Below are 19,720 nucleotides of genomic sequence, written 5' to 3'. Positions count from 1 at the left end.
CTAATACTTCTTCCACCACTGATAGAAGTACAGTATAAAGTCATTGACTGTATATTTGAGTGATATTATGACAAATCTAGAGCAGCTATTCTCAACCTTGGGGTCGGGACCCCAATTGGGGTCGCAAGATGATTTCTGGGGGTCGCCAAATCATTTTGGAAGTCAGCTCTGTCTCCACTGTGTTAAAGTGTTCATGTGTTTTAGTGTTTTTGGTCACTTTATGTCTTTTTTTGGTCATTTTGTGTCTTTTTTGGTCATTTTGTTTCCTTTTTTTGGTCATTTTGTGTCTTTTTTTAGTCATTTTGTGTCTTTTTTTTGGTCATTTTGTTTATATTTTGAGTCATTTTGTGTCTTTTTTGGTCATTTTGTGTCTTTTTTGGTCAATTTTGTGTCTTTTCTGGTCATTTGTGTCATTTTCTGTCTTTTTTGATCATTTTGTGGTCAATTTGTGTCTTTTATGGTCATTTTGTTTCCTTTTTTTGGTCATTTTGTTTCTTTTTTTTGGGTGATCTGAACTGTGTGTGTGAGATTGTGTTCAGTGAGTGGGGGTCGCGGACAACATGCATGTTAAATTGGGGGTTGGCGACTTAAAAAGGTTGAGAACTACTGATCTAGAGGACACAATAATCTGATCATATGGAAACCATACCACAAAATACTACCACAAACTACCAAAAAGCAAGTTAAGCTCATTATAAACGACCACAGCCACACTACGGCTCCCTATAGAATGATTATAATGCTGTTTTCGTTGCTAAATTAACCTTATGTCACACTTTATTAGCGCCACAGAAGCCCTGCTCGCTGTTTAATGCTGTTTAATGCTGTTTCCTCCTCTCTCTCTCCCTCCCTGCCGCCAGTGGTTCTTCCCGGCAGCATCAGCAGCGACTCAAGGACTTGTGCGACCACTCCGACGCGCAACAGAAGGCTTTCTCTCACGACAGCGGACCGAACAGCGCGCAGGACAACTTTCACCCATTATTACTTATTACGCATGGCTCTGGCTTTGCGCAAAAGCGCGACAGTAACGGCGTCTTGGAAGAAACTGGTGGGATTCTAAGAAGATATAAAAAACACAGCGACAACAATCTTTAAAGGATTTTTCCACCCCGAAGAGATAATTCTGCTTCTGCTAATAATGATCTTCACATGCACAACAGGATATCCTCTTCTTGTCGTGTAATCCTCCAGCTGTACGTGCAGGTCCGACGCGTTACTTGACATTCTCAATTCACGTAGAGATGGATCTGTGGGGAGTTTATCTGTTTCATCTCATAACTTTGGGTAAGTAAAGACGTTTCTTTTCCATAAAGAAATTAAATACATGTAGTAAATGTTGGAATTGTGTGTTTTCAGCAGGGGGAGAAAATAATCCAAGCTGCTCCATTACGAGTTTGATTAATCAAATGAATCAATAAAAGGAGTTTGTCGGTCTCCCATTGCTTTAATCTTTAATCCGAGCGGCAGAATTATAAAAAAATAATGTTTAAAAATGTGTATTTTGGAATTTTTAATAAGTTAACGATGATTTAGGATCGTGATTTAAGATTCAGATATCAGCTGGGTTACACAGCATTTTATGTGTTATGCAAAAAAAAAAAAAAAAAAATCAGTGGTACGCAATCGCGCACGTGCTTGAATGTGTGCATGTGTGTGTGTGTGAGAGAAGGTTTTTCTGTGGTGCACATATAAAAACTGCACAAAACATTTTTTTTCATTGTGTGAATTATATTCTCCAGTCACTGCAGAAGCCCACTGCATGTTTGCATCATACAATATGTATCATGAACTCATTTCCAACAGCTTTTACAACCTACAACAATGATATATTGTTTGTACTATTAATGCATACAAAGTTTTATCCCAGACTCTAGTACAGCTGTTCTCAACCTTGGGGTCGGGACCCCAATTGGGGTCGCGAGATGATTTCTGGGGGTCGCCAAATCATTTTGGAAGTCAGCTCTGTCTCCACTGTGTTAAAGTGTTCATGTGTTTTAGTCTTTTTGGTCACTTAATGTCTTTTTTTGGTCATTGTGTTGTTGTTTTTTTTTGTCATTTTGTGTCTTTTTTGGCCATTTTGTGTCATTTTAGGTCATTTTGTGTCATTTTAGGTCATTTTGTGTCTTTTTTTGATCATTTTGTGGTCAATTTGTGTCTTTTTTGGTCATTTTGTTTCTTTTTTTTGACATTTTGTGTCTTTTTTTAGCCATGTGTCTTTTTTGGTCATTTTGTGTCTTTTCTTTGGTCATTTTGCATCTTTTTTGGTCAATTTGTGTCTCTTTTGGTCAATTTGTGCCTTTTCTTTGGTCATTTTGTGTCTTTTCTTTGGTCATTTTGTGTCTTTTTTGGTCATTTTGTGTCTTTTCTTTGGTCATTTTGTGTCTTTTTTGCTCAATTTGTGTCTTTTTTGGTCAATTTGTGTCTTTTTTTGGTCATTTCGTGTCTTTTCTGGTCATTTTGTGTCTTTTTTTGCTCAGTTTGTGTCTTTTTTGATCATTTTGTGGTCCATTCGTGTCTTTTTTTGGTAATTTTGTTTCCTTTATTTGGTCATTTTGTTTCTTTTTTGGATGATCTGAACTGTGCGTGTGAGATTCTGTTCAGTGAGTGGGGGTCACGGACAACATGCATGTTAAATTGGGGGTCGCGACTCAAAAAGGTTGAGAACTGCTGCTCTAGTAAACCCTCTGAAAGTGACCACCCTCAGCACTACATCAGTCTTTGCAGTGTCACTGAGCTACCTGCTCTCCATGTAATTGAGCAAAGCCGGAATATTGATTTTTGTGGCAAGAATCCACAGTCCTGAGAGAGGAGAGCTCCTGCTGTTGGCTCACTGTGTCTCCTTGTCACCAAACACAAATGTGTCAATCTCACTCCTGCTGCCACAGTCCTAACTGTAACTAATGTAATTATCCCGGCTGAAGGCCATGGCTCCACAGATAATCATCCTCCTTTTTAAATTGGCACCAGCTCTCCTGCTTTAACAAAGGCAGGAATGCATGTGCATCATATCCTACCATGTTATTCATTATTAATATCCTCTTTGGAGATCTTCATTAGAGAAATGATCGGAGATGCCAGTAAGAAATGGTGAATGGAAAAGAATGCAGTTTGCTTTTTGATTCAGCTTTTCTCTCTGTAATGATGTCTGACGGTCACAGATATATTTGGCTGGTTTTGCTGATTAGAAACAGACGGGGACAGTTGTGTTCTCCAGCCATATGTCTGAAAACAACCTACATATTTAAATGGATGGAACAAATGCAGTACTATGGCTCTGCTTAGGATAAATTACTGATAAAGTGAATTTAGCTCTAGTTTTTTTAAAAGGAAGGGATGTTGATTCTAGCCAGTTTAGCCATCTGCTAAAATCAATTAGCCAACACCAAACTGTAAAAGGTCAGAAGTTTGGATGACTCAACTGATGTATGTGGCATTCTGCAGTTTTTTTTTTTTTTTGTGTGACGTCAATGGTTTAATATGCACTGTTAAAAATCTTTGTAGAAATAACAGTAAAACACTGTCAAATACATCAGAAATAGGGCGTAAAATAAAAAATTGTATATCACCATATTAGACACTTTTAATTAATCAAAATCAAATCAAAGAATAGCACAAAACTTTTACTTTTTTCTGCCATAAAGTGGAAGAAACACACAGTTTTGCTGTAAAAATATAACATTTTCATGCAAAATTTATGGAGAAATACCATGATGTGTGAATGAATGACTGACACAATTACTCTAAAAATAACTGGAATACTCAGCCTAAATTACAGTTTTTGCTGATATTTACATTTAAATTTAGAATAGAAAATCCACTCACTGTAATTTTTACGGTGAAGTTCTGGCAACCACAGCTGTATTTTACCGTAAATTAAACAGATTTTTTTTACAGTGTGGACAGAAAACCACCTCACACATTATCCATCTTATTTAATTGCTCAAGAGACCACTACAGAGAAACCCCAAATAACCTCAGACTTCTAGATGTACATAATCTAACAGGGCTGGTACCAGTATCAGGACCAGTACCAGGTGATACTGGTCCCACAGCCCATTCACACTCAAAAAAATAACTCATTGGATGAACTCAATTAAATTGTGGGCAGAATTTCCATCCAACAAATATTTGTAGCCCAAACTCAGAACAGGTGCATCAATGCAATATAATGTATTTGAGTTAATGTAGCTCACTTTTTTTTACATTTGGTCGAACTCAAATTAAAAACATGTATGTATTGTATTTAAATTGAGTTACCTCAACTCATTTATGTCGAGGAGAGCTAAAATAAAGAAATTGTGTTCGTTCAACCTAAAAACAAAGAATTGGAAAACTGAACCTCATTCTTTTTGGGTTGAAGGGAAGGACAGGGGAGTCAATTAATACATTTTAGGTTACACTTCTTAAACTACTTTTGATTTGATTTTAATTGATATATTTTCATTAGATAAACAATACATTAATGTGTCACATCTAAGAAGGGCTTGAATTGGTGTTCTTCTGCATATTAACCCTTCATCGGGCGAAGAACCATATTTGGTAACTTCAGTGGATATCTAAATGGGGTCCCCATGTCTCTCTGTGAGGTCGTAGAACCACATGGATTTGTAATATTTAGAGAAAAAAGTTGTAAATTTACTAGATTAAAGTAGCAAATGTACAAGAAAAAAAGTTGCGGATTTAAGAGATTTAAAGGGGCAAATCTGTGTGAAAAAAGTCGCAGATTTACGAGAAAAAAAGTGAAAAAAAACAACAACTTTTTTCCTTCCAGATTCACCACTTTAAATCTCATAAATCTGCGCATTTTTTTCTCGTAGATTTGCCACTTTAATCTAGTAAACTTTTTTCTCAAAATATTTTTTACACGTTCTGGCTGTATGTAAAATCCTCAAATATTCTCTAGGGTTGAAATTTGGAATTTGCAAGTATTTCAATGAGTGTCCTATTAACCCATTGAAGCCTGGAAAGCGTTTACGTCGTTTTGTAGTATTTGTATAAGCTCTCAAATACTTTTTGAATTTCATTTCTATCTGCTACAGAGGCTGAAAAATCTATTATTTAGTAGAAGCGTTGACACTTCTGTTGAATTTACAGAAAAACTTCAGGTTTTAGGGGCTGATTTTAAAATCGCCCAGAGGTTTTACGGGAAGTTTTAGGCGTCAATGGGTTAAGGGTTAAAGTGTATTAGTGGCTCCCTCTAGTGGACATAACAATATGAACTTCGCCAGTGTGGAAGTGATGAAACAGAGCATAAAGCACAAAAACCCCGAACCTTAAAGAAGTAGTTTTGCAGCCTCAACTGAACAAAACTAAAAGTGAAATGAAGTGAAACAGCTACTGGCCATTGAACGTTAGTTGCAGCTCTAGAAAATTTCTGTAAAAGTGAAAATGATCCGCTCCATCAGTGTAAATCAACCAATATACCAAGCTTGTTTTATTAAAACTTGCTCATCAGGTATCTGATTCAAGTCATTCTCAGCTGAGACATGAACCTTGATCAGCAATCAGTGATGATGTTCAGCTCCAGAAGAAGACATTAATCTAGCTGAGGGTCAGTTTGTGCATTCAGAAGGGTTCAAACTGAATCACTGGCTCCACGGTTATGAAAAATAAAAACGATTCCCAGGCAAGTAGTCGACTGTCCAAGCTGCGATCTTATCTGCATGATAAATGTGCACCGGGGCTCTCTTTGACAGATCCACACAGAGGCTTGAAATTATATAGAATTAAGCACAATTGTGCAGCGTAAGTCTTTTTTTTTTTAGGTCAGATAAGCATTTTACTGCAGTATTAACTTTAAATGGTAAAAGGGGCAACACGGTCACATCACAACCATTATATAGCAAATCCAAATAGTAACACAAGTGATTGAATTCAATACTGTGACTGCCTTCGACCCCAAACAGCCTCATGTGTTGTGTACAAGCAGCTTATTATGACTCTGTTTACATTATTTCGGATTTGGCTACAATGCAAGGTAATGCCAGTCATATCCCGTGGCTATTCCAACATACAAAGTGATTATGTACATTCACTGAGTGAATATTTAGAAAATAAAACATATATTTCTCGCTAGAAATGTGATGAAAATCCATTTTTATGCAGAAACTAAGTCAAAATATTGATTTTTCACTAAAAATGAGAGAACTGTCCGCCATGTTTTTTGTTCTGACCGCCGGGACCTTGAAAGTCACGTGACTTGGAACAAACCAATAGGAACAAATATCCATGGAATAGCCACGGGATATGACTGTCATTAACTTGCATTGTAGCCAAATCCGTGTCAGTTTCACGGAAATTTGAGTGATTCCGTGGCTATTCCACGGATTCCTGTGAGACCAGGTTCCAGTCACTTTTAATAAAGCATGAAAAAGCCAAAAATGTAATCTTTAAAATAAATAAATAAATAAATAAATAAATAAATAAATAAATAAATAAATAAACATGACGGGAGCTAAGGAGGAAGACAGGTGATGTTGTATAAAGAGTGATAAAGTCCGTGTAACGATCAGGTCACCTGATGGCTGCCGTTCTAATCGTGATTTTACGTTGTAAAACAGTCGTAGTTTTGTGTTGTTTAGGCAACAAAATAATTTCCTTAAGTTAAGGGAAAAAACTACATTATAAGGCTTTGGAAAAGAGAGTTTGGCATAAAAGATTTACTGCTGACCTTATAATAAGCTGCTGTATAAACAACATACATGCTTTTATTGTGACGGAGGACAGTTTCTACTAATGGAATGTACTACTACATACTTAACGTATCAAATCAAATCAAATCAACTTTATTTATAGAGCCCTTTAAGACAGCGTTAGTTGATACAAAGTGCTGTACATGGCAGGACAGAGCAATAATAAAAACAATAAAAACAAAGAACAAGAAAAACAACTAAAACAAAGAGAGTCTCATGCTGGGTAAAACAAAAAACAGTAAATAAAAGTGGGTTTTAAAATTAATCTCAATTTTAAAATTAATCTGAATTTTAAAATTAATCTTAATTTAAAAAAAAACACAAAGAACAAATAAAAACAAAAAATAAATCAGAGCAAAGGCTCATGTTGAGTTAAAAGCCAGTGAATAAAAATGGGTTTTAAGATTCCTTTTAAAAGCAGACAGTGAGGAAGCCTGCCTGATGTTGGTAAATTGAGCTAAAGGTAAATTGTTCCAAAGGTTGGGAGCAGCGGGAGAAAAGCAAAGGTCCTAAAATTGAACCCTGTGGGACCCCATATAAGAGCGGAGCGGTGGAGGACACACATAGTCCTGTCCGCTAAGTAGGACCTTAACCACTCCAGTATCAAGTATGAAAATGCACGTTATCTTACATACGTTAATTTAAATTACATAACTTAACTTATCTATTTTAATCCAGACCATGCCAGCCTTTCCTTGATCAACTAGTTTTAGATCCTGAATCAAACAAAACTGCATTTATTTCACACTTTCAACCTCATGTTTGGAACTGCGACTGTTAAATTTCGGTGTCGGGTTGCTAATTTATAAAACTCTTCTGTGGTTCGTATCAGACAGGAGAAACAAACAGCTGATGGTAGTATAAGTTGGAGAAAACTGAAAATTAAATCCTCAAACTGACAGTGAAAGAAGTGATCTTTGATTGGTTGTACCTGCAGTTAAAGGGAGAAGCAGCTGAAGGGATCTGCAGAAAGGTCACCACAGCTTTTAGTTTGTTTTTGTACTTTAACCTCCACCTCCAATCAGAGCTGCTCTTTAACTACAACAGCAAGCAGCTCCAGCTTGCCGTTGTCCTATTTATTTTTAATTGAATGGTTTTGACATTGTGGGATATGACCTGTGTCTTTAATGGAGACAGATAAGTACTGCCAAGCATGCTATTACCTGCATATTGGCTGGCCTCTCGTAGGGGATTTGTCATGAATCTAATTTGAAGATGGCCGACATACAGAACCATCACATGCTCACGCTTTCTTTATGTGGGACAGACAGTCAGTCAGTCAAACGTTGGCATCTTTAGTGAGAGGAGGTAGAGGAACCTTGACTATGGAGTTTTACCAAGACGTTAATACCACTTTAACCCTGCGTATGACATATTTGAACCTTCATACCTTCATTATATTTTTTGGGGGGGGTTTATTTAAATTTTTTTTGTTTATTTTGGTTGAAAGGACGCTACTCTTTATAGAAGCGATTTGCCTGGATTCATGATGTCCAGGATTACAATCAATGATACTGGTTAAAGCTGTATTGTTTTTTTTTTTGTTTTTTTTTGTATTTTATTTGTTTTCTGATCAAATGCATTTGACCAATTATTCCTAAACATTTAATCCAAATGGCTATAATTCAATGGTTTGATTCTACAAACTGTCTTTTAAATTTGTGCTGCATTTTGTAATGAACTTTTGTGCTGCACTTTTCTAATGTGTTTTGGAATGTATTTTTACTGTTAAAGTTGTTGTAGGACTGTTGAGTATTACTTGTTGGAATGTTTTGACCCCAGGAAGACTAGCCAACTGCCACGGCACAAGCTAATGGGGATCCTTTAATAAAAACATAAAAAAACAAAACATACTGGCTGGTGGTCAGAGTTAACCACTGGGCCATAGTTCCTTACAAATCACTGCTAAACCAGTTGGTTTGTGGGCCCACTGGTTTTCATATAACTTCCCAGAGAGGAACTGATGTTTAACCCATAAGAACCCAGACCCAGTTATCCTTAAAGGATGTGTTCTATAAGTGGACCACATAGAACACATTTCTGATGGTTTTTTTTTTATTCTACCCCTAAATGTCAAAGATCAGTGATGTGACATTTAGTGGTATTTATGTTTCTGATATTTCTTATTTTAAAATAGAAAGAAACTAGACACATTTTGTGCTTACAGAGACACAAATTTACCTTTTTCTTTTGCATCTCCATAACATAAATCAAAATTGTGACTTTAATTTGTGCAAGAAATATGATTAGAACAAGTTAAATGCAACACAGGACACAACTATTAAAGGATTAGAATTGTTAAATGGGTTTAAAGTTAGCCTAATAACAAAAAATAAGCTTTTTAAAATTAGCTAGGTACTCAGAAATTATTGTTGAAGGTTTCTCATAAAATACCAACAAGGGGCACCATTTTTTGTAGAATTTATTCTCTGATCCCCGAATAGTGTATCTAATCTTTTCTAAGTTCATGCAGGATATCATGTCTCTGGATGGCTGTCCATTCAAGAACTATTATATAATGTTGATGTGTGAGGAAACCAAGGGGAAATGCTAAGAACTTTGGCATAAATAATGTCTGCAGTAATGACTTAATGCATCTGTCCTAATGGCGCCTTTACTGAACCTTTAGAATAACTGAGTATCAGTCGTCAAGAGTCCGTGTTGCATCTCCTGAGCCTCATGGTCTACAGGAAATAAAACTCTATAAAGGATATGAGTTTTCCATCTAAACTCCATCAATATATTTGAGTAACATTCACTGAGCTGGCAGAGCTGGGGGTTAAAAGCTTTAGAGACAGAAAGGCTGTTACACTTTTTCCTGTGGGCTGCTCTGTTCTGCTGCCATTGTCAGAGCCCTTAAAATGCCTTTGTGTTTAATTAGGGAGGTTTTAAAATCTGCTGTTGAGCTGGCACACTGCCATTCATCTGATGTCAGTCAGCCTGATAGCTCTGGCCTTTAATGGTGACAGGATTCAATTTCTCACATAATCATCTGCCTATAATATTCAACTATAATAACTTCAAACAGTACATAAAGTTTGGAGTAAAAGCTGCTCTAGTTAACCCTCCTGTTGTCCTCGGGTCAAGGAAGGAAGAAGAGGGAAGGACGCAAAGGGAAGTAAAAAAGGATGGAGGAAAGAAGGAAGGAAAGAAAGAAGGATGGAGGAAGGAAGGAAAGAAGAGAGGAGGAAAAGGAGAAAGAATGGAAAGGAGAGAGAAAGGAAGGAGGATGGAGGAAAGAAAGGGGAGGAGGAGAAGAAAGGAAGGAAAAATAAAGAAGGAAGGAGGGAGAAAAGGAGGGAGGCAGGAAGGAAAGAGGGCAGAAAGGAGGGAGGCAGGAAAGAAAGAAAGAAAGAAAGAAAGAAAGAAAGAAAGAAAGAAAGAAAGAAAGAAAGAAAGAAAGAAAGAAAGGGAAGAAGGAAGGAGGATAGAGGAAGGAATGGAGGCGGGAGGGATGAAAGAAGGAAGGAAGGAGGAAAGGAGAGGAAATCAGGAGGAAGGAAAGAAGAGAGAAAGTAAAGGAGATAGCAGAAGGAGGAAAGAAAAGAAGGGAAGGAGGGAGGAAAGGAAGGAAAGAAAGAAAGGAGGATAGAAAAGGAAGGAAAGAAGAGAGGAGGAAAAGGAGAAAGAATGGAAAGGAGAGAGAAAGGAAGGAGGATGGAGGAAAGAAAGGGGAGGAGGAGAAGAAAGGAAGGAAAAATAAAGAAGGAAGGAGGGAGAAAAGGAGGGAGGCAGGAAGGAAAGAGGGCAGAAAGGAGGGAGGCAGGAAAGAAAGAAAGAAAGAAAGAAAGAAAGGGAAGAAGGAAGGAGGATAGAGGAAGGAATGGAGGCGGGAGGGATGAAAGAAGGAAGGAAGGAGGAAAGGAGAGGAAATCAGGAGGAAGGAAAGAAGAGAGAAAGTAAAGGAGATAGCAGAAGGAGGAAAGAAAAGAAGGGAAGGAGGGAGGAAAGGAAGGAAAGAAAGAAAGGAGGATAGAAAAGGAAGGAAAGAAGGAAGGAGGATAGAGGAGGAAGGAAGGAGGAAAGAAGAGAGGAAGGCAGGAGGAGGGAGGAAAGAAGGAATAGTCAAAACAGATGAAGGACGACAGGGTTAAGAAGACTGAGGCAGCTGTGACATCATCAGGGGGAGGGGCTGAAGCCGAAGACGCACCATTGATTAGTCGTGATGAATGCGGGTGAAAAATAAATGAGAGTGAGTTTAAAGCCCTAATCCATTATTGGAGTGGAGTGCCTCCAGTTACACCACTGTTAAGTCATTACTGAATGTGTTTACATTTTGAGATTTATGTGATTGAACGCACTCTGTTAGGAGAAAATGACCAACAACAAGTAATCTGGAGACAGAGAATACAACTCCTGTCTGTCTTACATTTATTTTTCATGGCGTAAGAGGCTTAGAGGCTTAGTTTGCCAATAAAAATAGGACAGTTCCTAATTTGGAGCTACAATAGATGCGAGAAGCTGTAAAAACCTTATTGTCTACCCATTCATATGATTGCAGTTTCAATGCTTACGCAATTGTATTACCATATTTTCACAAACCAGTTATGCATCATTTGTTTGTGAGAACATCTTACTGAAATCTTAATAAAGGCAGAATATAATAGAATATTTTGACACCTGTAGAACATGGCTGGTGTACCGCTGCCTCGAATGTTTATGCAATATTAAACGATGGTTCTTTATTATTTGTGCATGATTGTGTGACTTTAATTGAGGCAGCAGTGGTAAACCATGAAACTAAAAATGTTTTCTGTGATGACTGTGATGAAAGAAGTGTGGTGGTTGTGAAGAGAGCTGAAATAAAGGCTTCAGTTCTCCTAAAGTAAAACTTTAACAGGGCTGTCTGCTAAAGTGGAGAAAGTATTCTAAATATAGTGTACACTTAAACTGCTATTGATTTTTTACAGATGTCTAAAAAACATTTTGCTGCTGCTCTCATCCACAGCAGCACATTGCTGAGCTTCTGTGTTAGTACTCCTGCAGGTAATACACACTGACTGTAGATAAATACATCATACAAACACACTGCAAAGAAACTGAAATATCCTTAATATACACTACCGGTCAAAAGTTTTAGAACACCCCAATTTTTCCAGTTTTTTATTGAAATTCAAACAGTTCAAGTCAAATGAACAGCTTGAAAGGGTCCAAAGGTAAGTGGTGAACTGCCAGAGGTAAATAAAAAAAGGTAAGCTTAACCAAAACTGGAAAATAATGTACATTTCAGAATTATACAAGTAGGCCTTTTTCAGGGAACAAGAAATGGGTTAACAACTTAACTCTATGGAGTCTTGGGCTATTTTGTCCATTTTTGAATTCTTTTCATGTCTTTGTAAGTCATTTTGTGTCTTTTTTTGGTCATTTTGTGTCTTTTTTAGTCATTTTGTGTCTTTTGGTGTCTTTTTTTGGTCATTTTGTGTCTTTTTTAGTCATTTTGTGTCTTTTGGTGTCTTTTTTTGGTCATTTTGTGTCTTTTTTAGTCATTTTGTGTCTTTTTTGTGTCTTTTTTAGTCCTTTAGTCCAACATAAAATGTGATTTTGAATCTTTTTTTTACTTTCAAAACACTATCATGCTCAATAAAGAATTTTAAATGTTGCAAATGTGCATTAATTTCAGAGTACACTGAGACATTAAACTGCATCATTTTCAATTAAATTCTGGAAAAGTTGTTGTGTTCTAAAACTTTTGACCGGTAGTGTATCATTTTATTATCATGGAAAAATAGCATCAGCATATTGCTATTACAGAGCATTACATGGATGTAGAATTGCAAGGGACAAAATGCCAATCCAGAGATATTATCTGTTTTATTCCATTCATTATTCTTCCCTGATGCCAACATTACCCCAAAAACAAGCTGAATGCCAAGAGTTCGGTCAGAGAAAGCGCCAACCTCCAGGGTGGGAGAATGACGCCAGCATGGAAGAGCCAAAACCTGCAGTCCCCTGATCACTGTAGTCTGGCTCCAAGAACCAGTCAATCCCCATAGAACCCCATGATAAAAAGCCCAACTTTACAGCAGAAATGAACATGTTTACAGCCTGGTGCAAACATGCTCTCTGCAGTTAGTTTGAGCCTTAAAGTTATGCAAGTTTTGTTTTAAGTATTTTTCTATATTGATATAAATATCAATATTTTGTACTGTGCAACTGGAGGAGGACTGCTCCAAACAAAATTTCGTTGTCTTGTACAATGACAATAAAGTTCTATTCTATTCTATATTCTATTCATCCTGGCTCTTCAGCGCCACCTATGGGTGACGTCACAGAGAATATGTCGGAGATTTGGCTGTGTTACCCTGGTGGCTAATCTTGCTCACTGTTTTCCAACTTTACAGTCTCCTCCTGGAGCCAAAAAAGGCACAAATGGTATAGTTCTCCCAAATGAACCTTAAACACGCTTGGTATGTAAGATGATGGGATTAGTAGCAGTGCACCTGTCTAATGAGTATAATGGTAATCTAAACGACTGTGGATATATTGGATTGCATATTGAGATTTACAAAAACATATACATTGAATAACACATGTGTGTTATGTCAATACAACACCCAACAGTGCCCGGATTGTAGACTATAGACCACGTTAACATAATCAATGCATTTGCCTTTTCCTGTAAATGTGTTCAAACATACACTACTGGTCAAAAGTTTTAGAACACACCAACTTTTCCAGAATTTAATTGAAAATTATGCAGTTTAATGTCTCAGTGTACTCTGAAATTAATGCACATTTGCAACATTTAAAATTCTTTATTGAGCATGATAGTGTTTTGAAAGTGAAAAAAAGATTCAAAATCACATTTTATGTTGGACTAAAGGACTAAAAAAAAGACACAAAATGACTAAAAAAAGACACAAAATGACAAAAAAAGACACCAAAAGACACAAAATGACTAAAAAAGACACAAAATGACTAAAAAAAGACACAAAATGACCAAAAAAAGACACAAAATGACAAAAAAAACACCAAAAGACACAAAATGACTAAAAAAAAAGACACAAAATGACCAAAAAAAGACACAAAATGACTTACAAAGACATGAAAAGAATTCAAAAATGGACAAAATAGCCCAAGACTCCATAGAGTTAAGTTGTTAACCCATTTCTTGTTCCCTGAAAAAGGCCTACTTGTATAATTCTGAAATGTACATTATCTTTCAGTTTTTGTTAAGCTTACCTTTTTTTATTTACCTCTGGCAGTTCACCACTTACCTTTGGACCCTTTCAAGCTGTTCATTTGACTTGAACTGCTTGAATTTCAATAAAAAACTGGAAAAATTGGGGTGTTCTAAAACTTTTGACTGGTAGTGTATATTGTGTGTGTTATGTCAATACAACACCCAATGGTGCCCCGGATTGTAGACTATAGACCACATTAACATAATCATTGCATTTGCCCTGTAAATGTGTTTAAACATAAGTAAACACAGTGGCTGCTTAAAGGCAGAACTGTTCTTATTAATATCTAGATCTAGTCTGGCCGTGCAAAAGGTCTCAGCAAGAAAAATCCCGATGTGGTTAAAGCTGGAGGAACAATCGGGCTCATGGCAAGAAGCTTTGTTTTCAGAGAAAAACTCGACACTCTGTGGTTGTAAATCGATCTTCCCAACAGTTTGTTCTGTGTTGTTTGATTTAAATGTTTTCTGTGAACTGCTGAGCAAGCACTTAGTTTCCCTTTAGTCTACCAGTTGCATTATTGGATGAAATGTTGTAGCTTTAGTGCAGGAGTGTCAAACTCTGGCCCGCGGGCCACATTTGGCCCGCAGTGTAATTTTATTTGGCCCGTGAGCCAATATCAAATTATTATATTATTATTGTACTATAAAAGCTGACCCGCCGGTATTATACGGCGCATTTACCGCTAATACTAGATTTATTATTGTTATTTTATTTTTAAATGTATTAACCTGTTGAAAAAGTTTATTTTGATATTTAAATCAGAAGGATGCAAATAGAAAAGAGGCATACGATTTTTATTTAATTTTTATTGAATAAATTAATGACATTGATGTGTTTTTTATTTGAAATTTGATTTTGCATGTCTGCACTATTTAGTTATATATTGTATGTTTATAAGCGTTGCTGGTTCCATATTTAATGTTAAAGCAAAACATGTTTGGTATATATTAAAAGGTTTATTTGTTCAATGTTGGCCCGCGATTTTATTCAAGTTTTACATTTTGGCCCATTGTGTATTTGAGTTTGACTCCCCTGCTTTAGTGAAATAAAACACTCTGAATATGGGAATTAACAGATAATGCTGTTCATTTTGTTGGAGATGCCTCAGGATTAAACATGTGGGACGGACATACAATACTATAGATTCTCAATTACATGCAGTATCGGCTTCCCAGCGTCCCTTCCCCCGTTTCCTTCTGCTGTCACAACGTTACCCTCAATTATCCAGTTCCTGCTCAGAGTCCAAGATCTCAGCACTGATTCTCTGGTAAATATAGGACGATGCCCTCTATTATACTGCTAGGTTATGTTCAGAAGAGAGACAGGGAGGAAGTACAAACTGACTGTATAACTGTCACTCAGATGAAAGAAAAAAGCACCAGTGGTCATTATTTTCCCTCTAGTGACATTAATATATTCACAGAATGAGCTTCCTTTCATCTGCATAACACTCTGGTTTTTAAAACCGCCGTTGATCACCAAGTTTCAACCAGAAGGTGAAAATGACACAGGACTTTTTTATTTTTTTTATTTTGAGGGACCGAGCACTAACGGTGCGAGGACCCTATTGTAATTGGTCCGTTTATTATAACGGCAAATGAATCGCCTTTTTGAGGCCTTTATCATATTCAAAAACTCCCCAAACTCGGCACAAAATTCAATCGTGTCGAAAATGTACATATTTCATTGCTTTCAGAAATGGGCGTGGCAAAATGACCTACTAGCGCCCCCTAGAATTCAGCCCCTCACACAGGTTTGTCGTAGAGACACGAAATTTGGTACATACATGTATCATGGGAAGACGCACCAAAAAGTCTCAAGAATCCATACTCTAAAATGTACAGGAAGTCGGCCATCTTGGATTTTTTGCCTCACACTCGTTACTTATGGCAGCTATTCTCAACCTTGGGGTCGGGACCCCAATTGGGGTCCCCAGATGATTTCTGGGGGTCGCCAAATCATTTTGGAAGTCAGCTCTGTCTCCACTGTGTTAAAGTGTTAATGTGTTAATGTGTTTTAGTCTTTTTGGTCACTTAATGTCTTTTTTTGGTCATTTTGTATCTTTTTTTTGATAATTTTGTGGTCAAATTGTCTCTTTTTTTAGTCATTTTGTGTCTTTTTTGGTCATTTTGAGTCTTTTTTGGTCATTTTGTGTCTTTTTTTGGTCATTTTGTATCTTTTTTTTGATAATTTTGTGGTCAAATTGTGTCTTTTTTTAGTCATTTTGTGTCTTTTTTGGGTAATTTTGTTTCTTTTTGGGGTCATTTTGTGTCTTTTTTGGTCATTTTGTGTCTTTTTTGGTCATTTATGTCTTTTTTGGTCATTTTGTGTCTTTTTTGGTCATTTAGTGCCTTTTTTTAGTCATTTTGTGTCTTTTTTGGTCATTTTGTTTCTTTTTGGGGTAATTTTGTGTCTTTTTTGGTCATTTTTTGTGTCTTTTTTTTGGTAATTTATGTCTTTTTTTGGTCATTTTGTGTCTTTTTTTTGGTCATTTTGTGTCTTTTTTGGTCATTTTGTTTCTTTTTTGGGTGATCTGAACTGTGTGTGTGAGATTGTGTTCAGTGAGCGGGGGTCGTGGACAACATGCATGTTAAATTGGGGGTCGCGACTCAAAAAGGTTGAGAACTACTGCCATAGAGGGTTAAAGTGCTTTGGAAAGTTTTCATGATCTGAATATATACCTTAAAAATAAAAAAAAAATGGTAATTAAAAATGGTTACTTGCATAAGTAAGGCTCCCGATCGGAGTAAAACCAGCATCTCCGTCTCTGTTAGAGCTGTTAGGAGACTCAGAAAGTGGCTCTGAGGTTATGAGCGTACAGAGGCCTCCGAGGGCCAAACAGAGGCTCATTAACTCAGAGTCTGTCTGCTTATCCACAGAGCAAAACTGTTCCAGACAAGTAGGCACAGCCTCATTGTGACACATTTTCAAACGGAGGGCTTAAGCTCCACTTCCTGCCGTCTTGTTGTATTTCTGGGACACTGCTAAATCTATTTGGGGTGACTGAAGTTTCATGAAGATAGATGGAAGTGAGTTTTGGAAGAGTACATGCGACAAAAAGGTCCAAGGACATATTTTCCGGTCTCCTTCCTCCAGTTATCTGAGTGTGAAATTAGTATTTTCAAAGCACATGTGGCCCACAATACGGCCACTGACTGACTGGGCACAGTTATTCTACACAGATTTATTTTGCTTTTTTTCAAGTGACAAACACTGGTAAGACATCAGCAATAAGCTGGATCTCGAAATAACAAGATAACATCTCAAAAAAAATGTTCTTCACTTGCGGTTCAGGGCTTCCGTAGCAGAAAACCCACATGGGCTTATTTATTTATTTAAAGCCTCCACCTAAAATTTCATTAGAAAGTAATAAAAAAGACACAAAAAAGACACAAAATGACCAAAGAAATGAATCAAAATGACTAAAAAAGAAATAAATTGACCACAAAATTATCAAAAAAAAGACACAAAATGACCTAAAAAGACACAAAATGACCAAAAAAAGACACAAATTGCCCAAAAAAGACACAAAATGACCAAAAAATACACAAAATGACCAAAAAAAGAAACAAAATGACTAAAAAAAGAAACAAAATGACCAAAAAAAGAAACAAAATTACTAAAAAAAGACACAAAATGACCAAAAAAAGCAAACAAAATGACTAAAAAAGAAATAAATTGACCACAAAATGATCAAAAAACGACACAAAATGACCAAAAAAAGACAAAATGACACAAAAAAGAAACAAAATGACCAGGTCCAAGGTCCAAGGACATATTTTCCGGAGTGTGAAATTAGTATTTTCAATGCACATGTGGCCACTGACTGGGCACAGTCATTTTACACAGATTTATTTTGCTTTTTTCCAAGTGACAAACACTGGTATGACATCAGCAATAAGCTGGAAATAACACTGTTTTCTCTACACTGTAAAAAAATAACCTGTTGTATTTACGGTAAAAAAACAGCAGCTGTGGTTGCCAGAACTTTACCGTAATAAATACGGTGCAACTTTTTCTAATATTACGGTAAAATGATATTAGCACTGTTGATTTCACGTTTAAGATTGCCATTTTATCCCATTTTTTACTGTATAAATAAAAGGTTTTTCCATCAAAAGAAACACTGTTTTGCCATATAATTGACAAGCAAATACTTTATAAATGAAAATGCATAAATTAAAGATTTTACCATTAAATATTACAGTATATTTTTGTTAGCGATATGGTTTTTAGTACATTTAACAGTGAGACAAAGTACTTTTTACAAAAGATAAATGCAAAAATGACAGTGGCGGCTTGTATATATATTACATTAATTACATATTACAGTGTATTTTACACTGGAGTAATGTATTTTCCCCAAAACAAAACTGTAAAAAATAGTGTTTTGGCTGATTTATACGTTTACGGTGTTTCATTGTTACTGAAACTGAATTAACCCATTTATCATTTTACTTTTACAGTCTTTTACTGTCATGGTTTAGCAGTTTTTCACCGTAAAATCTACAGACATTTTTTACAGTGTACTTTGGTGAGATTCAGAGACGTAATCCTCCTAAAAATGATAAGATGGGTAGATTTTTTTATGTGTAAATAATGGTGCTCTCTCTTATTCCGGTGTAATAACCTTCAGTCAATGTTGACTTTCTTTTTGATTAATATGTGAGTTTTCTGTTTCCTCTTTGACTTGCTGGCATTAATAACCACAGGGAGCAGACAGTGAAGTGACTTTCTGATGAACCATCCACTGATATTTTTCTATCAAATAGGAATGACAGCTGCTGATAATCTTTAACATTCCCACTTTCCAATTTCCCTCCTGCAGTAAAGAGCTACTGTATCATACAGTGGTCTGCTTTCTGGGGCAGCCTTCTTAACTTTTTTTTTTTTTACTATTTAAAGGGAAAGTTCAACCCAAAAAATATAAAGAATATGCAACTTTTTTTGTTACTTGTGGTGCTATTTATCAATCTACATTGTTTTGGTGTAAGTTGCAGAGTGTTGGTGAAATCAGCTGTTGATGTCGGCCTTTTAGTCTAGATCATAGGTCTCAAACTCGTGGCCCGCGGGCCAATTGTGGCCCTCGTGATTATATTTTGTGGCCCCCACCTTGATATGAAAGTTTATATGAATGGCACTTTACCGTGTTTGTGTGTGGAAGGTCCCTTTAATTACTTTTTTTTGGTAATTTTGTCTTTTTTGAATAATTTTGTGTCTTTTTTAATAATTTTGTGTCTTTTAAAAAAATAATTTTGTGTCTTTTTTTTGTAATTTTGTGTCTTTTTTGGTAATTTCGTGTCTTTTTTTTGTAATTCTGTCTTTTTTGTTTTTTTTTTAGTAATTTTGTTCCTTCTTTGTCATTTCGTGTCTTTTTTTAAATTGTTTTGTGTCTTTTTTTAGTAATTCTGTCATTTTTGTGTCATTTCGTGTCTTTTTAAAAATAATTTTGTGTCTTTTTTTTTGGTCATTCATGCCTCCAGCGGCCCCCAGGTAGTTTGAGTTTGAGACCCCTGGTCTAGATGGAATTGTCCAAAAAGTGAAAGTGAGGAGCATTTATGGGTACAAGTCAGGAACCGGCCTACTTTACTTATTTCAAGGGTGCTGAATAAAAAAAAAATGGTTCCCAAGCGAAATTTTGAGTTTTTGACCTTCTCATTTGCATATCAATATGGCCGCCAAATTGCCCATCTTGCTCAGTCGTTGGACCATTTCCCCTTAGTTTTTTTGTAAGTAGGCAATCAAAGATGAGGAAATTAAGTTTCTGGATCTATAGTCTAGGGTCAGAGCAAGAATATAGTGGAGGCTCAGTGCTTTTTTATGTATATTTATATATATATATGC

The 19,720-nt window shown here is 36.2% G+C and overlaps 1 protein-coding gene across 1 annotated transcript in view; it reads left to right on the top strand.

Annotated features, from left to right (window-relative positions):
* The first annotated feature begins 944 nt into the window (after positions 1 to 944).
* Positions 945 to 19,720, top strand: part of gfra4b (GDNF family receptor alpha 4b) — an 89,411-nt gene continuing 70,635 nt past the window's right edge. Inside the window, exon 1 of the mRNA XM_059346241.1 lies at positions 945 to 1,284. Within this exon, the coding sequence (XP_059202224.1) occupies positions 1,242 to 1,284 (43 nt within the window). The 5' untranslated portion in view covers positions 945 to 1,241. The remainder of the gene's footprint in view (positions 1,285 to 19,720) is intronic.

This window comes from Centropristis striata, chromosome 12 (genome assembly GCF_030273125.1).
Source record: "Centropristis striata isolate RG_2023a ecotype Rhode Island chromosome 12, C.striata_1.0, whole genome shotgun sequence".
NCBI classification, from domain to species: domain Eukaryota; kingdom Metazoa; phylum Chordata; class Actinopteri; order Perciformes; family Serranidae; genus Centropristis; species Centropristis striata.
Note: the sequence above shows the minus strand (reverse complement) of the source record. Positions and strands in the feature narration are given on the sequence as shown.